At 37.4% G+C, this 16,295-nt stretch overlaps 1 protein-coding gene across 2 annotated transcripts in view; it reads left to right on the top strand.

Moving 5' to 3' along the window:
• Nucleotides 1-16,295, top strand: part of atp11a (ATPase phospholipid transporting 11A) — a 54,409-nt gene that overhangs the window by 12,389 nt on the left and 25,725 nt on the right. For both annotated transcript variants that reach the window (XM_079462431.1, XM_079462430.1), the window contains exons 2-5: nucleotides 13,746-13,868; nucleotides 14,479-14,568; nucleotides 15,538-15,618; nucleotides 15,795-15,902. In XM_079462431.1, coding sequence (XP_079318557.1) covers nucleotides 13,746-13,868; nucleotides 14,479-14,568; nucleotides 15,538-15,618; nucleotides 15,795-15,902 — 402 coding nt within the window. The remainder of the gene's footprint in view (nucleotides 1-13,745; nucleotides 13,869-14,478; nucleotides 14,569-15,537; nucleotides 15,619-15,794; nucleotides 15,903-16,295) is intronic.

The following is a 16,295-nucleotide window of genomic DNA, read 5'->3' as shown; positions in this document are numbered from 1 at the left end:
TTTTAGCAAAAAAGGATCGATGTGATATGGACGTCAAAAGACGTTTTTCACTGTAAATCTATGTAATACGGTTACTGTAGAGTAACAAGACATATTTGCACATCACTTCAGCATTTCTCAGAAGGATTCAAAGCACTTTTGTTTGAAATTGAGCTCCACCTTTGAAAACGGCATTAAACGTAATATGTTTTAGCTATAAAAAACTATAGTGTTAAAGACCGTATTCTTATTTTAATCGTGTCAAATATTTTTAGTAACACTCTGACTAATTTAGATTTTATTTCTGTGGTTAATCTGCAAATCCGGCTTCCTCTCTCGCTCATTTTTTTCTGTCTTGTTCTTCGTCTGGGTTCACAGTGGGGGCAAGAGTGAATTATTCTACTGCAGTGGGCTGTCAATTACAAACCTATGGCTCCATTTTTCAATTAGCAGGAAGGCAGGAACTCTGTCTGTCTGGCTGTGATGGGTGGAGAATTGACCCATGTCTGGGTGCTGTGGAGCTCATGAAACATTAGCATCGATGTTCTCCATTTGTGCTTCGGCACACAACTTATTTTTATCACTTTCATCATTTCAGTGTGTTAGTGTGATTTTCTTAGGTCCAAGAAGTTAGAACCTCAACTAAAATTGTTTCATTTGAACCAAAAGAATAAAAAGAAAAAAAAGAAAAATGCTTCATCCAATCACAGAGCGATTTTGAAAGTTTAGCAAAGCCTGTATTAACAGAGATCAACCTATACAGTAAATGGCATTCTTACAGTTTTCCCTGCACATCAGGTTATTTAATATAGGATTAAATTATTTTACATTAAATTGTAATAATATTAAAAGATAATAGCTGTTGAAATGTTCAAATATGTTCTAAGTGCTTTTGTTCCATCTTTGTTGTTCATTCTAGAACAAGAACACCCAGCTTTCAAAGGGACAGTTCACCCAAAATGACAAATTATTTTATTATTTATTCAACCTCATGTCATACAAACTGTATGACTTTCTTTCTTTTGCAGAACACAAAAGAAGATAATTCAAAGAACATTGGTAACCAAAGAACTCCGGCCCCCATTGACTTCCGTTGTATGGACACAAAGCCACTGAGACATTTCTCAAAATATCTTCTGTGTTCCACAGAGGAAAGTCATACACAGGTTTTGATCAACTTGAAGGTGACTAAATGGTAACAGCGGTTTTGACTACATGGCTGTGTAGCTAGTAAAACCGTCATTACGCTGCAGAGAAGCGGAGCTTAGCCGAGCTTCTGTATGTCTCATTTGGTAAATGGGTTAATTTGACTGACCCACTAAAAGGGAGCAAACATGTGTTTTAACATGAGGTGAATGATAAAGTGCTTGCTGCAGGTTTGGACCACAGAGGCTCGGGCCTACTGAGGAATGCGTATGCTACGGATCCTTTTGTATGTGTCAAATACAATAAATGTCTCACAAACTGGATTTGAGTCCCTCTCATCTGTATAATTACATACAGTTCAGTATTGAAAATATAACCAATCGTGGATCAGCACTTTTAATCTCATGCCTGTGTATACAGTTTTATTTAACCGTACCGATGGATCTAATCTGGATATTTGAATGGGCGACTCAGCGAAAACTAAAAACAAGTGGAAATGGGAAAATCCATATTTTGCTGATAAAGAGGAAAAAAAGACACATTTTAAAGAAATGCTTGAGAAGTGATTTTTCCCTCTTCATTTTGCTTGTTTGACAGGGAGTGTTTTTGTAATCTCTCGTTTTTGTAATTTGCTTTGTATTAAAGTGTCTGGCAAATGCTTAAAGGAACAGTTCACCCATTTGCTCACCTTCATTTTGTTCCAAATCTGCATCAAAGAGAGATATTCGGAAGAATGCTGGTCATCAAACAGCTCTTGGCAACCATTGACCACCATAGTAGGACATTTTTTTCGTTGTAAATGTCTTTGTTCTGTTGAACACAAAGTAATATATTTAGAAGAATGTAGGAAAGCAAACAGTTCTGGGCCACTTTTGACTACCATTGTCATTTTTCCTACTATGGTAGTCAGTGGTGGCCAAGGACTGTTTGGTTACAAGCATTCTTCCAAATATCTTTCTGTGTGTTCATCACAACAAAGAAATGGATACAGATTTGGAACAAATTTGTTTTTATTTTGGGGTGAACTGTTCCTTTAAATGATCTCAATATACATGATAAAATACAATAATTTTAGAAACCAGGTTCTCTGTATCAGGATTTACTCCGTCAACATCATTAGTGCATTTAGTGAGTTTTATAGCAAGCTTGTGTCTTACAATTATGTACCTTAAACAAACAAGCACATTTTAGAAAATTATAAATGAATATTGATTTTGTTTTGATTTGTGTCAGTTACCAAGGCATTTATCAGTCTATTGATCCGCCAACACACGTGATGAATGTGTTTGTGTGTGTTTAAGCTCCTCCTCTCGTAGTCACATTTTCAAAATGTGATGGATTGGTGTCCGCGTGGCTTAGGTCTCGAGGCTTATCACATGCTAGCACCGATTAAATATTATGTGGGGCGAGAAAGAGACGGTTGAAGAGGATAAGTGTTTAGTCTCATATCGTTCCAGCTTACATTTTCACTCACTCTTGAATTTTAGATTCCAGAAGACTTGCACATCTGGAGCAGGCAGTTGACGGTTGTCTAACATCCGTTTGTTGTGTACACAGACGGACACATGATCTCTGTGCATTCCCACGCCACTGAAGGATTATGGGTGGTGAATAATACATGTCACCTGGATAGCCTTAGGGATGTGGTTCAGTTCAATTATCTTGAGTGTGGTGTTTTAACGCTTTTGAAAATAATTGAAATAATAATAAAAATAATAGACAATGTGTTCCACCGCTGGAACCATTTTTTGTGCTTTCCATTTACCATGCTGCTAAATATGATATCACAAAACTACGGATACGCTCTATGCTAATAGATACTAACTCCACGCACTTGAATATTTTATGTGCACATGTTGCGCATTAAGATAGCGTTCCCCTCGGAGTGAGTGCTGACATGTTAATGACATTGGGCTCCAGAAAACACCGTCCTGATAAAGCTTTGTAAAAGAGAGACACGATGACACTAATAGCTCGTAGCTTCCGAACCTTTCCGCTCTCTTCCGGTGCGGAAGCAGCAGATGGAGAGCGTTTGAGAACAAGCTTAGCATTTAACATAGATGCACCTTTTTAGCAACAGCACGAGTTAGCGAGTGAGATTAGCATGATCTCCACAGAGGGTCAGTATTGTTCTCCAGGGTTGTCTTGTGGAATTAATTCATGTATCTCCTTTTTATGAACATCACAAAATTATATATATACATTTTTTTTATTGTTTGCTCATCCAAAATTCATCTCTGATATGTCTCCTGTCAGATGTCAGATAGACTTCTAAAAGATGTCTGTGAGGTGTTTATGATTTAGAATGTAGGCCTATGTAAAACTGGCCTTTTTACGATGTTTATCAGACGTACCTATGCTTCTGGGTCTGCAATACGTCTTTGGGATGTATTTTTATTGTTTAATGTTTTTATTGTTACCCTTATAAGTCAAAGCTACTTTCTACATGAGAAACAAACTGAAAAACTATAAAACGTCTGTTAGCATTCTTTGCTAGCATTTTACTAGCGCCTTGGAGTTGTTTACCCCAGACTGTCGGCCTGTTTTTTGGCTAAGGGCTGTTTGCTTGGTTTTGTTGACAACCCTATTAATCTCAGTCCTTTACGGGCCTGTCTGCTCCCCCCAACAAACTATATTTAAAATGCCTTTTGTGATGTGACAAGCGCTAACAAAGCTACTACTGAATCAATGGCCAGGACGTGTGTGGGTTGTGTTAGAAGAGATAGATTTCAGTCATCCTTGCTTTGCTTATCGGCGGGTGAGATAAAACACATGCAGGTTTGTTGTTTTGTGGCTTGAACAGAAGCTGACTCAAGAACAACCTCCTCCCTGAATCCTTTAGCATCACCCAGGGTGCAACAATCAAAGTTTCTCACACATTGTTTTTTTCACACACACAGGCGGAAGCAGGCAAACACTTTATTTCCGTTTCATTTTACTCACATGCTGAAACGCAGCGATGAGATGTCTTACCTCCCAATTGAACATTGGTCACACATCTTCTTTATAGTAAAACTGTGCTGTGGGATTCAATGAGCATGTAATAAATGCAGTTTAGAAGTATCTATTACTCATGGACTTTGTTTTTAAAATTTCTTAATTTCTTTTATTTTTTATTTAATTGTAAGTTTTAAGAAAGTATTTTTGATAGGGACACACAATTAGTGTTGTAAGAAAACGCTCAGCGCACAATTCAATACGATACACTATACTGAGTTTACGATTATTATGATTTTTGTACGATATTTGTGAATATATTGTTACATCCCTATGCACAATGTTATTGACCATATCCGTTTCGGCGGATAAATTGTCATTTCTACTGTTATCGATCTGATAATAAAATCATGCCGATATATTAAAGTTGATCAATTATTTCCTCTGGTTGAATCACTTGAGGTTAAACAACTGCACTGTACTGTTTTTCTGTCACGATCACTCACTTACCACTAAAACATTTTTGATGTAGAAGTATGTATATTTAGGAATATGTAAGTTATAGGAATAAAAGCATGCAGTTTGAATTACATTGCAGTTGTCCAATTTTTGCCTTTTGTTTTAGACAAATTTGCATGAATATATTATTTAGATACTGTATATCGGCCAGTATGTTGGTTATCGGCTTCCAACATTAAATAATGATCAGTTATTGTTATCGGTGCATTCATCATTTTTAGTTTAATAACTATTTACAAAAAATCCCATGACCTGAGGAAAAATGGCCTAAATGTTTATTTTCGGGTGAACTATCCCTTTAAGATTTTTAAACACTCATCACACACTTGCAACATCAGCAACGCTGATGTGAAGCGATACAATTGTGTGTGAAGCGATAAAATAAACCACACTATAAACCGCTTTGGTTGTTTGCTTACTTGTGTTAACAGAGTAATTGTTTAATATGATCACATGCAGACAGTTCTTAATGCGTCAATCAGTTCAGATATGTTTAAAATTACATAAAAGATGAAACCACATTCAGCAATCTTCCTCTTTAGTACTCCTGCAACGATTAAATAAATGACTATGGTTTTGAATTGAGCTTCGATGCAGAGAGAATAAGCTTTTAGTCCCACCTAATGCTTACCTTGCTGGCTTTAAATGGTATGGATTGTTTAAAACATCAGACAGATTCTTAGCTGCGTTGTTGTTTTCGCTGACTCGCTTTATTTATAAGTTCCGTACAAGTTTTGTAATGCATTTACTGTAAATATATTGCATTTGCTTGAAAGCGTCTAAGCAAACATGCTTTAATGCACCGTAATCAAACATATGTAGACATAGATTTTTTTCCTTTAGGCGTCAATAACACACAGAAGGTGGATTTCAGTGCAATAGAAAAGTTTGTTGAAATGTAATTTAAGTGATTTTATAGGTTATTAGGTAAAAGTGGCCTGTATAATAAAGCGCGTTCATCATACACACACTATTGTGTTATTATTTAAATCTTGCACTGTGAACTCTTGCTGTCTGATGTTACAGTCGTAAACTATTCTCGCCGTAAAAACTAAAACGGGCAACAACCACTCGCTTGAAACTAACTGATTATGCATTAACACAGCTCAATGCTTTTATTGCATTATTTACGATCAAAAGAATAATTTGAATATAAATAATGTTATTGTGAGGTCAAAAAGGAATAGTTTTCATAAAATAGTTTGTATCTCTGGTTTGTTGTATTGACTTTATATAAATGTTTTTAGATCTGCATGATCAGCCAATTGCAAAACCGATTAAGTGACCATTTGGATTTAAACAGGGGATTTGTTGCTCAATGTTTATGGGCTTCAAAAGTGTCTAAATTTATAGATGTCGAGGTTTGGTGTGATGTGCTTTGGTTGTTTAATCTCATTTTGTTTTTTAAATAGCCTACGTGAAGGGCAGATCACGTCATCGGTACAGGACAGAAAACAGATGCTTGATTGACAGCTCTCAGTGTTCGCAGAGGGGTCAGTCAGTCTGTATGTCTAAAGCCCTATTTGGACGGTAATTGTTTCTCATAGCGGCGTAGGATATTTTCTCCATTTACGAGGGGTGAATGGTGATTTTATTGCAGTCCGAATCCAGAATCTCCAGAACACATCTCTTATTAATAAGTTTTGGCTGTTAATATGATCGTCTAGATCACTCCACCACACACAAATAAATCCACACACATACACGCACAAACGCACAGGCACAAGTTGACATAAGTTCAGCTAACTTGACCGATAGTTTAGGATCGGTGCTTCACTTTTTCACTTGCACCCTCTTGATGTTGTCGTTGGACAACTACTATAGTAGTGGCTCACCCCTTAGGAACGGCATGCGTTTTAAAGTTAATCCTTTAAAGAAAAGATGATTCACCAGCTGTCTGCTACTCCTAAGACCGAACCACCTGCTGTCATTATTTATTTGATAAAGAGAGGGTACAGATGTTTTGATCTGTTGTCGTACTTAAGTTATTTTGCGTGGACAGGGTTGTCCCACGTTTGCTTCAAGCCTGCTATCTAGGGCCCTTGAGTAAAAAATAAACAGGAAGTTCTGCAGGCGAGCTGTGTTTGGGTTTGAAAGGTTATATATGTGATCGGTACTTCCTCTTTGACATGCACACAAATGCTACGCAAAGTTTCTCATATGTGTTTTGGTAATGCCTGCATTAAGACTGACTGAGATACAAATAATAGACATACTGATTCCAGATTTACTCAGCATTTAAAGGGACAGTTCACCCCAAAGTAACAATTCTGTCATACATTTTAAACCTCATGTCATTTTAATGTATATGACTCTTTCTTTCTGTGAAACACAAAAGAAGATATTTTGAGAAATGTCTCAGTGGTTTGGTGTCCATTCAGTGGAACCCAATGTTGTTTGGTTACCAACATTCTTCAAATATATTATTTTGTGTTCTCGAAAAGAAAGAAAGTCATTCAGGTTTGAAAAGACACGAGGGTGAATAAATGATGAAATCAATTTCATATTTGGCTGAACTATCCCTTTACTGTCACATTTAAAAAGCAGTTTATATGCACATAAACTGACGATTGTAAGTGGACAATTCGCGTGCAAAATAAATTGCAATGTGGAGCACGGCGTGCTGAACATCAAAAGTGTGCCTGTAGCAGTGTTTGTCTTTTCCGCAGGTTGAGATTTATATTTAAAAGGTTTTCATTTCATATGTCAACAAAGTATTAAGGGTGTACTTATGTTCATTTAGCACTTAAACCTGTTTTCTTCCTCCTTGCCGGCCAGTTACAAACATCAAAAGGTCTTTACACTGTTATTTTCCTGAAAGGGCATGTTTTCCTCTGAGTAGCGCACATGTGTTATTGTGTGTGTGTGTTTGTGTGTGTTTGAGAGAAAGCTGCTGAGTGTGTGTAGAGGGTGGACGGAAACGGCTACCAGGCACAATGTTTGTGGGTGTTTATTCCTGGCATTCGCCTAAGACAACAGGTTGCTCTTTGCCTTCTGAAAGGAAAATTGAGGGGATGGGAGAGAAATTAAAGTCCACCCACAGATTATAAAAAATGCAAAACAAATGTTTTCTCACTCCATCCTGAACGTTGGCGACGTTTGTCGCTTAAAACCCTCAAGGCTCCAATTATGTTCAAAGAAAGGGAGACTTCCGCAAACACGTTTTTTCTCCCGTTGGTAATCGTGCATCTTATTGTAAATGTATATTGTTTCTTTTTCTGCCCAGGAGACCGCTTCTTGTCGTTTCTCCCTGCGTTCTCTTCTGTTTTTTAGAGTGAAACCCATCCAAACAATAGCACAGACAGAGATGCTTGGGGAGGAGGCCAGGGTTCACCCAGGTTGTGAAAGGGTCATGCGAACGCTGGTACTGAAAGAGGAGAAGAATAGAAGGAAAATAAGGATAAAGAATCTAGACGATCCACAATAATTAAGAGACAGCTCCAGTTTTGCCATTATTCAGCATTTCTGCATGGCATTTCTATTATAGTGTGTGTTGAATTTCAACAGAAACAAACCTCAGGAATGACATAAAGTCACCCAACACTAATATAAAAGACTGAGAAAATGCAAAGATGCATGAAAGGTGTAAAAAATCTGGCTTATCGCATCATATATGCATTTTAAAACTGATAGTATAATACATGTGATATGAACATATTTTGGAGAAATGTTGTCACTAGTTATAATTGAAACAGTAATTTTCCCAGACAGCACAGGTACGTCTGTAAGATGTCTGCTAAAGATCTGGAGGTCTGGGAAACATCTAGATCTAGATCTAGATGTCTATATGACAATTGACAGCAGACGTCTCAAGAGATGTTTTGCAGACGAGAAAATAATAAAAAATTATGTCTTGCAGATGTAAATGCAGACATCAAATAGAAACAATTTTGACGATTAATGGAATAATAATATTTTATTAAACCTTATACTGTACACTTAAATCAACCATAGCATATACCACACCACCATTCCTTATAGTACACAGACATATCGGAGACGTCTATTTGATGTCCGCATTTACATCAGCAAAATGTTTTTTTCAATACGTCTCTTGAGATGTTTCCTGTCAGACCTCGTATAGACATTTAAAAGATGTCTGTAAAATGTTTATCGAAGACGTTTATTAAATGTTTTTACACAGAAGATGTTTTCCTTTAGCAGACCAAAAAAGCATTAAACTTATGGCATGTCACACTATTATTATTTTTACCCCCCCTACACGCGGAAACTCACACATGGTCTTCTCTCAGGCGTGTGACCCATCTGACACTCTTAACCGCGAGTCATTAAACGATGACCTACATGTGAGCCGATGACAGCTTGAGTGATAACCATATTCACTATACGATCTATTCTATTGTAAATGCTAAACCCATTTCCAGACACATTTAACACTTCCTATGTCTGTTCATAAGTGACCGCCATCACTGTTTTAATCTAAAATGAGTTTCCATTAGTTATTTAATCGTTTGTGTCACGTTTCAAATACGACAGTCTGTGAAGCAGTACCGTGTAAAGTTACAGGAATGATGAGGATCTATTTTTAGCCCATGCTGCCACTTTAGTGATAACCCGAAGCATTTAGCTTATGTGTGTTGACATCAGTGAAATATGTGTGCGTGTTAAAAATAATAGTTCACTGTAACACTTAACAATAAGGTTGAATTTGTTAACTTTAGTTAATTCAGTAGCTAATATGAATTAAGGTTAATAAATGCTGAAAAACTATGTTGCTCATTGTTACTTCACGTTAGCTAATGCATGGTTTTATAACAAATATATGCTGCCTCCCAATTCGCCTACTTATACTATGCCCTAAAAGTATAATCTGTTTTTGTAAGAAAAAGGACGGGACATAATAACAGGAAACGAAAATGGCCATTGTTGCCTGGACAACATTGTGGCCATTAACGGTCACCGACATCAAAATACAGCTCTTCTTTCCATTGAAGTATTTATTCATTAATTGTTTCATATGTAATGTTAACTCTATTCATTTAGTGAATTTATTTTTTGCACTTTTCTGTTTTTAATACAGTGAACTGTTAACATTTCAATGCAGTAGTTTTGTGTAACTCTTGAATATATCTGTATTCATCATGATTCAGGCACTAACTATTCAAAAACGTCGACCCCAAATTGTTGAAAATTTACCCTGATTTTATGATCGTAGAAATTTACTTTTTGTTGGATTAAATAGCACTTGTACTACCACAGTTTCACAACTAAATATCATGGTCAAACTAACGTTACTATAGTGAGACCATAGTTCATTTGTGGTTGCAATGGTTTATAACAAATACCACTAAATCGTAAAATCGTGGTCAATTCGGTTTAAAAGTTCAACATACACCTGGGATTACTGTTTGAGGTTGCTTGAGGTAGGGGCCACCACCAATTTACTTACTTTTAGTCTATTTTTGCAATTGAAACTCGTTTCCCGGCTGCATTGAGTTCATAAATCTAGAGCCCCATGATTTCCATGATGCGGACGCAGAATCCTGCGATTTAATATGTCATCTGCCGGTTCTGCGTATATGAGTGAATGAGTTGCACAGTTTAACGTGCCACACGCGTGAGCTCATGGATTTTTATGTCTCCCACTGTATGAGGACATTAACACACTATTATGTCCTGAGTTGCCCTGAGAGTTTATTTCAGGTGCATTGAACTGTTTTCTACACACACTGAAACTCAAGCGTCTATTGTGGGAGCGTCTTCACGACAACCCATCAAAATTAAACACAGGTTAACCTAAACGCTCGAATAAAAAGATAAAGTAGTGTTCTATATATTTTTTATATAGCAAATTGTGGTATTTTTGTTGCTAATTGATCAACTGTAGTAAACTTTTTTACTAAAATACTATATTATCTAGGAATTGTAGTGTAGTTTACTATAAGCCTTATAAATACTATAGTACACTTCAGTGTTTTTATATTTCTATTGTATAGTAAAAAATGGACAACACAGAACAATAAAAATGGGTTAATAAAAAATGACAAGGCCCTTATTGATCCATTTGTACATAACATAAATGTTCTTTGTTGTCTATTTATGTGTTTTTAAAGAAGATAACAGACAGACAGACAGTTTATAAACCAGTGCTACGGGTAAAAAAGTTAATATTTTCAATTCAGATCGTGGATCGAGATTCTTTGTTATGAAGACCGTGATATGCTTTTTTGGGAAGATCACCCAGCCCTAGCTTGAGGTGGTTACAGTTCTCGGCATGTGATGATGTCACACCGCACCTGTCATTGCTGTCACACCTGGCATCAAATTACAACGATCGACAACAATAGATCTCATACGTGACGTATTTGCTATTAAATCAACATTTTAAACAACAATTAACGACTAGAAAATGTGATCCTGTGATGTTGTGTGAAATCTTTTAAAGTGCTAAAGTTAAAGTGCTGATATACAGCATGATCAGTTTTGTCTGTCTTGTTCTTCAGTTCGTGGCAATATAAAGAAATACAGCTGATCCCAGATCAGCACGATTCGGTGGAGGATAGAAGAATGTACGTCGTTTGCTCAAATGGTTTATGTGTGTGCGGTTGGGTAACCTGAGTTGTGCCTGAGGAACCGAGGCACGAGACTGTGGTAATATAATCCATTTGACTAGAGACTAGATTGTCGCCGGCCCATCCTGTGTGCAAATGAGAGTTTACGTTCCTCGATTTGACGCAATTGTTGTCGTTGTTGCTTTATGAAGTGTTTGGGACAGATTCGTGACTGATTTATGTGGGTCACAGTGGACTCATCAGGTGACCAGAAGGACACGCATTCAGCCGTGTAGAGTGGGATACGATGGTTGGTTTGTTGTCGAGTGTGATTTTAGGATGGATTAGTTGCGATTATGGTGGATCAGGGGGTTCATCGAACCACTCACCAGCTGCTCAGCGACGTCTGTATAACGCCACCTCACAAGCACAAAAAACACAAACAGAGAGAATCAGAAGATGTATGCTGTCCGCTTTGTGCTTCGAGCCATTTGTGCATCGTGACCCGGTTGTACAATGTGATTTAAAAATTTGATCAGTTTATAAAATAGCGATCTGAAAGTGTGGTTTAGTAAAGTACCTATGCAAAATATGTTTCATGAATTAAATAGTCTATTTTTATGACACTTATGATGTATATATATATATATATATATATATATATTATTTTAGTACACACATTTTCCCTCCAAATTGTCATTAACTTAACACAATATGCTTAACTTTTGTAGTGACACCTGTACTGATGACTTTATTGGTGTGAATAGGCCTTCAGTAAAGATTCTGCCCACAGGAATGTAACCTAATTTATTCAATAAACTAAAAAGGTCTATTTTTACGACCGTTATGAAATATTACAGTACATTGTGAATAATACAAAAAAATCTTTTTATATATATTTCCCCTCCATATTGCTTTGCTTCAAGTTTTTTTTATTGCTATTTCCATTATGACCAAAGTTAGTTTAGTTAATTTAGAATAATTTAGTTACTTTATTGGTGTGAATAGGCCTTCCTGCACACAGGAAAGCTTTCGTAACCTCTTTTTAAAAATGTTTTTCATAAATTAAATGTAGGTATAAAAGTATTTTAACGTCTGTTATGAAATAGTTCAGTGCGTATTATATATTATTTATATTTTATTTCAATATATGTTTTTCCACAATATGCGTTATGTTATGCTATTCCCATTATGACCAAAGTGTCATTTCTTGCTGCTTTGTTGTGTTTTTGCTATGAGATTTGAGCTTGACATGTTCCTGTCATGTACAAGTGACATTCGCCCTAGGCTTTGTTTTTCTTTCGACCGAGTTTTGTCATTACAATGGAGTGTTTGATGTCGTCTAAACTTGCTCTACAAGGTCAGAACCCCCCCCCCCACACACACACACACATAGCATGAGTAACAAAGACAAACTTCAAACTCACTTCCTGCGAGTTTCTTAGATGATTAAAATGCGACGTCTGTGACGCTACACGACATCAATCTGTGATTTAAGATTGCATTAGTGTAATTGATGCTTGCACTTATAAAATGTATACCCCAAATGTTGCTTCGGATGAAATGTACATGTGAAAAAGCAAAAATAAAGATCATAAATCTACATTAACCTCTTGAATGAAATATGTAACAGATACATCTTGTTTTCTTGCATGCTGTACAGTACGGTAGATATTCAAGCGGTAATAGCTCACATTCCTCTCTTACGTAAGGGTTTAAGAAGCTCGACCGGATCTAATCCCATCCTGATGAAGAGAAGAGGGTGGAGCCACGCAACGTCAAATCACGTCACGGTTTGACAGGTTGCACGTACTGTTGGAATATAAAGACATACCAGGTTAAGTCACTGATCCAGGATCAGAGTTCTTTGCACAATGCAGAAAAACATTGACTATTATAAAGCTGGTGTGAAAGCAGCAGCAGCGACACGGAGAGCAGATGGTTCAGAATAAAGTATGAACTGTTGAGCAAATGTATATGTATAATCCTTCTCATTTATATTTCACATGATTGGGTTTATGGACACATCGTTTCGCGCTCTTTGCTTTTCATTAACGCAGTGAAAATAAGAAATAAAGGCTTTAGTCTAGACTCAGAGATGAGATTGTTTTCTAAGCGATGAGATTTGAAACGTTCAATGATGGAGCAAGTCATAGACATCTTTTTTATTATAGGTCAATAAGCAGGCACCTAGAAACCACCCCTAACACCCTAGCAACCACCAACATCACCCTGCATTGCGTTGGCAAGTTTTGCGCTTGCAAGCACCATTTATTTTCCTCAGATAAAGTCCTCAGAAATCTATTATTAGATTATTCGTCTCTTTATTATCCGCTGCCTCGCTCTCTTTTTTCACAGTGCACCCTCCCTCTCTCGCTCGTTGTTACAAAACGATGTTCCCAATGCCTTTGAGAGCCAAACTGAGCATGACGAGAACCATACGTTTTGTATCTGTTCCCTTTTTTCTCTGTGTCTGTATCCGCAGATCATACCTAACAGTTTTAACTCAAGCCCCCTGTTTTCTCTAGCGTACCGACATGACCTGTGAACTCAAGTCAGGCCGGCTGACCATATGAGTACAGAAAATAATCGTGCATGGATGGACATTCATGAATAAATGAATAATCCACACTATCTGTCTTTGTGTTTCAGTGTACAGGAGAGGAGAGCTGGGTGGACAGCAGGACGGTTTATATCGGCCATAAAGAACCTCCGCCGGGAACCGAAGCGTACATTCCACAGAGATTTCCTGACAACAGAATCGTCTCCTCAAAGGTCAGACCTGCTCCATGAGTAGCTTCAAATGGTCATTATTGCTAAATGAACCAAGTTAAATCTGGATCATTTGGTTGATGTTTTCGTATCAAAGCTGTAATGTGATTGTTTATGTGACTCGATTAGGTTTGTTAGAGGTCATGTGACTCTAATGACTGTCAAACTTATTGTGCTTCTTACACAAATCTTGTGACAAAAGCATGAAGATCTGGACATATTGAATAAAATATACAGTGCATTCAGAAAGTATTCACAGCGCTTCACTTTTTCCACATGTTGTCATGTTACAGCCTTATTCCAAAATGAATTCAATTCATTATTTTCCTCAAAATTCTACAAACAATTCCCCATAATGACAACGTGAAAGAAGTTTGTTTGCTATCTTTGCAAATGTATTAAAAATAAAAAACATTTGCCGTGAATACTGTGTGACACTCGTTCAAATATTTGACCGCACAAAGACCCGATTGACCAATCATGAATTCCAGATGCAAATCCAATATTCTTAACCATATTAAGAAATCCACTTAATGTTATTTGCAAACCAATCTAATCTGATCAGGATCTTGTCACATGAATTAGTTTTTAACATCTGTCTCTGTGTCCACAGTATACATTTTGCAATTTCATACCGAAGAATCTGTTCGAGCAGTTCAGACGAATCGCCAATTTCTACTTCCTGATCATCTTTCTAGTGCAGGTACTTGATGTGGCTTACGTAACTTCTCTTAGCGCAATGTTTCTCAAATGTTTTCTGCCATTCCCCACTTTTGAGGTAGGGAAGCGCTCCGAGCCCTGTCCCCAATTGCACCAGCAAAACAGTAATAAACCTTGTCTACTGTCTGTCTTGGTTTTGTCTGCTGGTGCAGAATTTACGGTTTTCTTCATGTCGCAAACTTATGCATTGTAGGATTGTGCCGATGGCTGATAGACATGACGATGTAGAGTTGGCATTCCAACAAATGTTTCACTTTCGTCACGTGACTCTCGCTGCTGTGGGCTGCGTGTTGTAAACAAATATGAACGAGGCTAAAGGCATAAAACCTTGCACTGTGCAAATCAGACTAGCCTGACTTTATAACTGTGTAACTTGTGCTGTATAAAGAAGACGCACCTCACTCTTTTAATGAACATAACATCATAAGAATACAATCAAGCCTCATTTTACAACTGGGAAGATCGCGCCGCACAGATGCCTGAATTGATAACTCTCTGGGCAGCTCATGCTATCTAAAATGTTCATTGACCTGTTGTTTTAATCTAATGCAGTTTCAGTTTATTTGATATTGTATTTCAATGTTACTTACTTTAAAACGCTGCAGGGCGATGTCATCATCCGTTGCAATGTTTCACTGTAGCCATCATCCGATGCTAATTTGGCCAACATCGCCAAACCTTAATACATTTCTTACTTTTATACCCGCTACCTCCTCTCCACATTTAAGTTTTTGTGCCGCTTCAATTAGTCTGATTTTGTTTTTTGTGAGGCTTGCATTTAAATGTGGCTTTGTTTTGAGTGTATGGATAATAAATGACTGTAAAAAAATCTTATCTTATCGGCTTATCAGTGGGGCACGCCCCACACTTTGAGAAACGCTGTCTTAGCACGAGCTGACCTTTCAATGACAACCTGATGTGTGATGTTTCCCCTCTCTCCATCTCTATGTAGCTGATCATCGACACGCCTACCAGTCCTATGACCAGCGGTCTTCCTCTTTTCTTTGTCATCACGGTCACAGCCATCAAACAGGTGGGAAAAGACTTTTTGTTTTCCTTAATGTCACTCTTTTACATTTTGCGGACGCTTTTAGTGCATTTAAGCTAGACATTTTGTGTGTTCCCTGGGAATCGTACCCATGACCGCAGTACTCTACCGATTGAGCTACGGAAAGGTTTTATTCCGTTCTCCTTTCTTTATATTCACAGGGCTATGAGGACTGGATCAGGCACAAAGCGGACAACTCTATAAATCAATGTCCAGTCCACGCCATCCAGCACGGCAAAGTCGTACGCAAACAGAGCCAAAAGCTACGGGTGCGCAACCAGCAAATCACACCTGTCCATCCATTCATGTTTGTGGTCTTTAAATGTCTAATAGAGGTTTATAGTTGTGCTCTTATTTCTATTGTAATTTCAAAACGACAAGATTTTATATTATAATAACAATATTATTTGACCACACAGTCCCTCTTGGAAAACTTTAAGACCACGGACCCTCTTTCTGCTTACACAGCCTGATGTCTGTTTGGAAGCAGCATGTTGGCATGTCAACAAGCAGAATGACAGAGAGCGCCCACATTACCCATAATGCCTCAGGATTCTCTTGTTGTTTATAATTGCGAACAATTGCTCGCTCACAGCCTTTCAATATTGAGACATTTTAAATGAGACGCAAGATTTCATTTCAGAAAAACATTTTAACCCTTT

The sequence above is a fragment of the Barbatula barbatula genome (genome assembly GCF_947034865.1).
Source record: "Barbatula barbatula genome assembly, chromosome: 8".
Classification (NCBI taxonomy): domain Eukaryota; kingdom Metazoa; phylum Chordata; class Actinopteri; order Cypriniformes; family Nemacheilidae; genus Barbatula; species Barbatula barbatula.
Note: the sequence above shows the minus strand (reverse complement) of the source record. Positions and strands in the feature narration are given on the sequence as shown.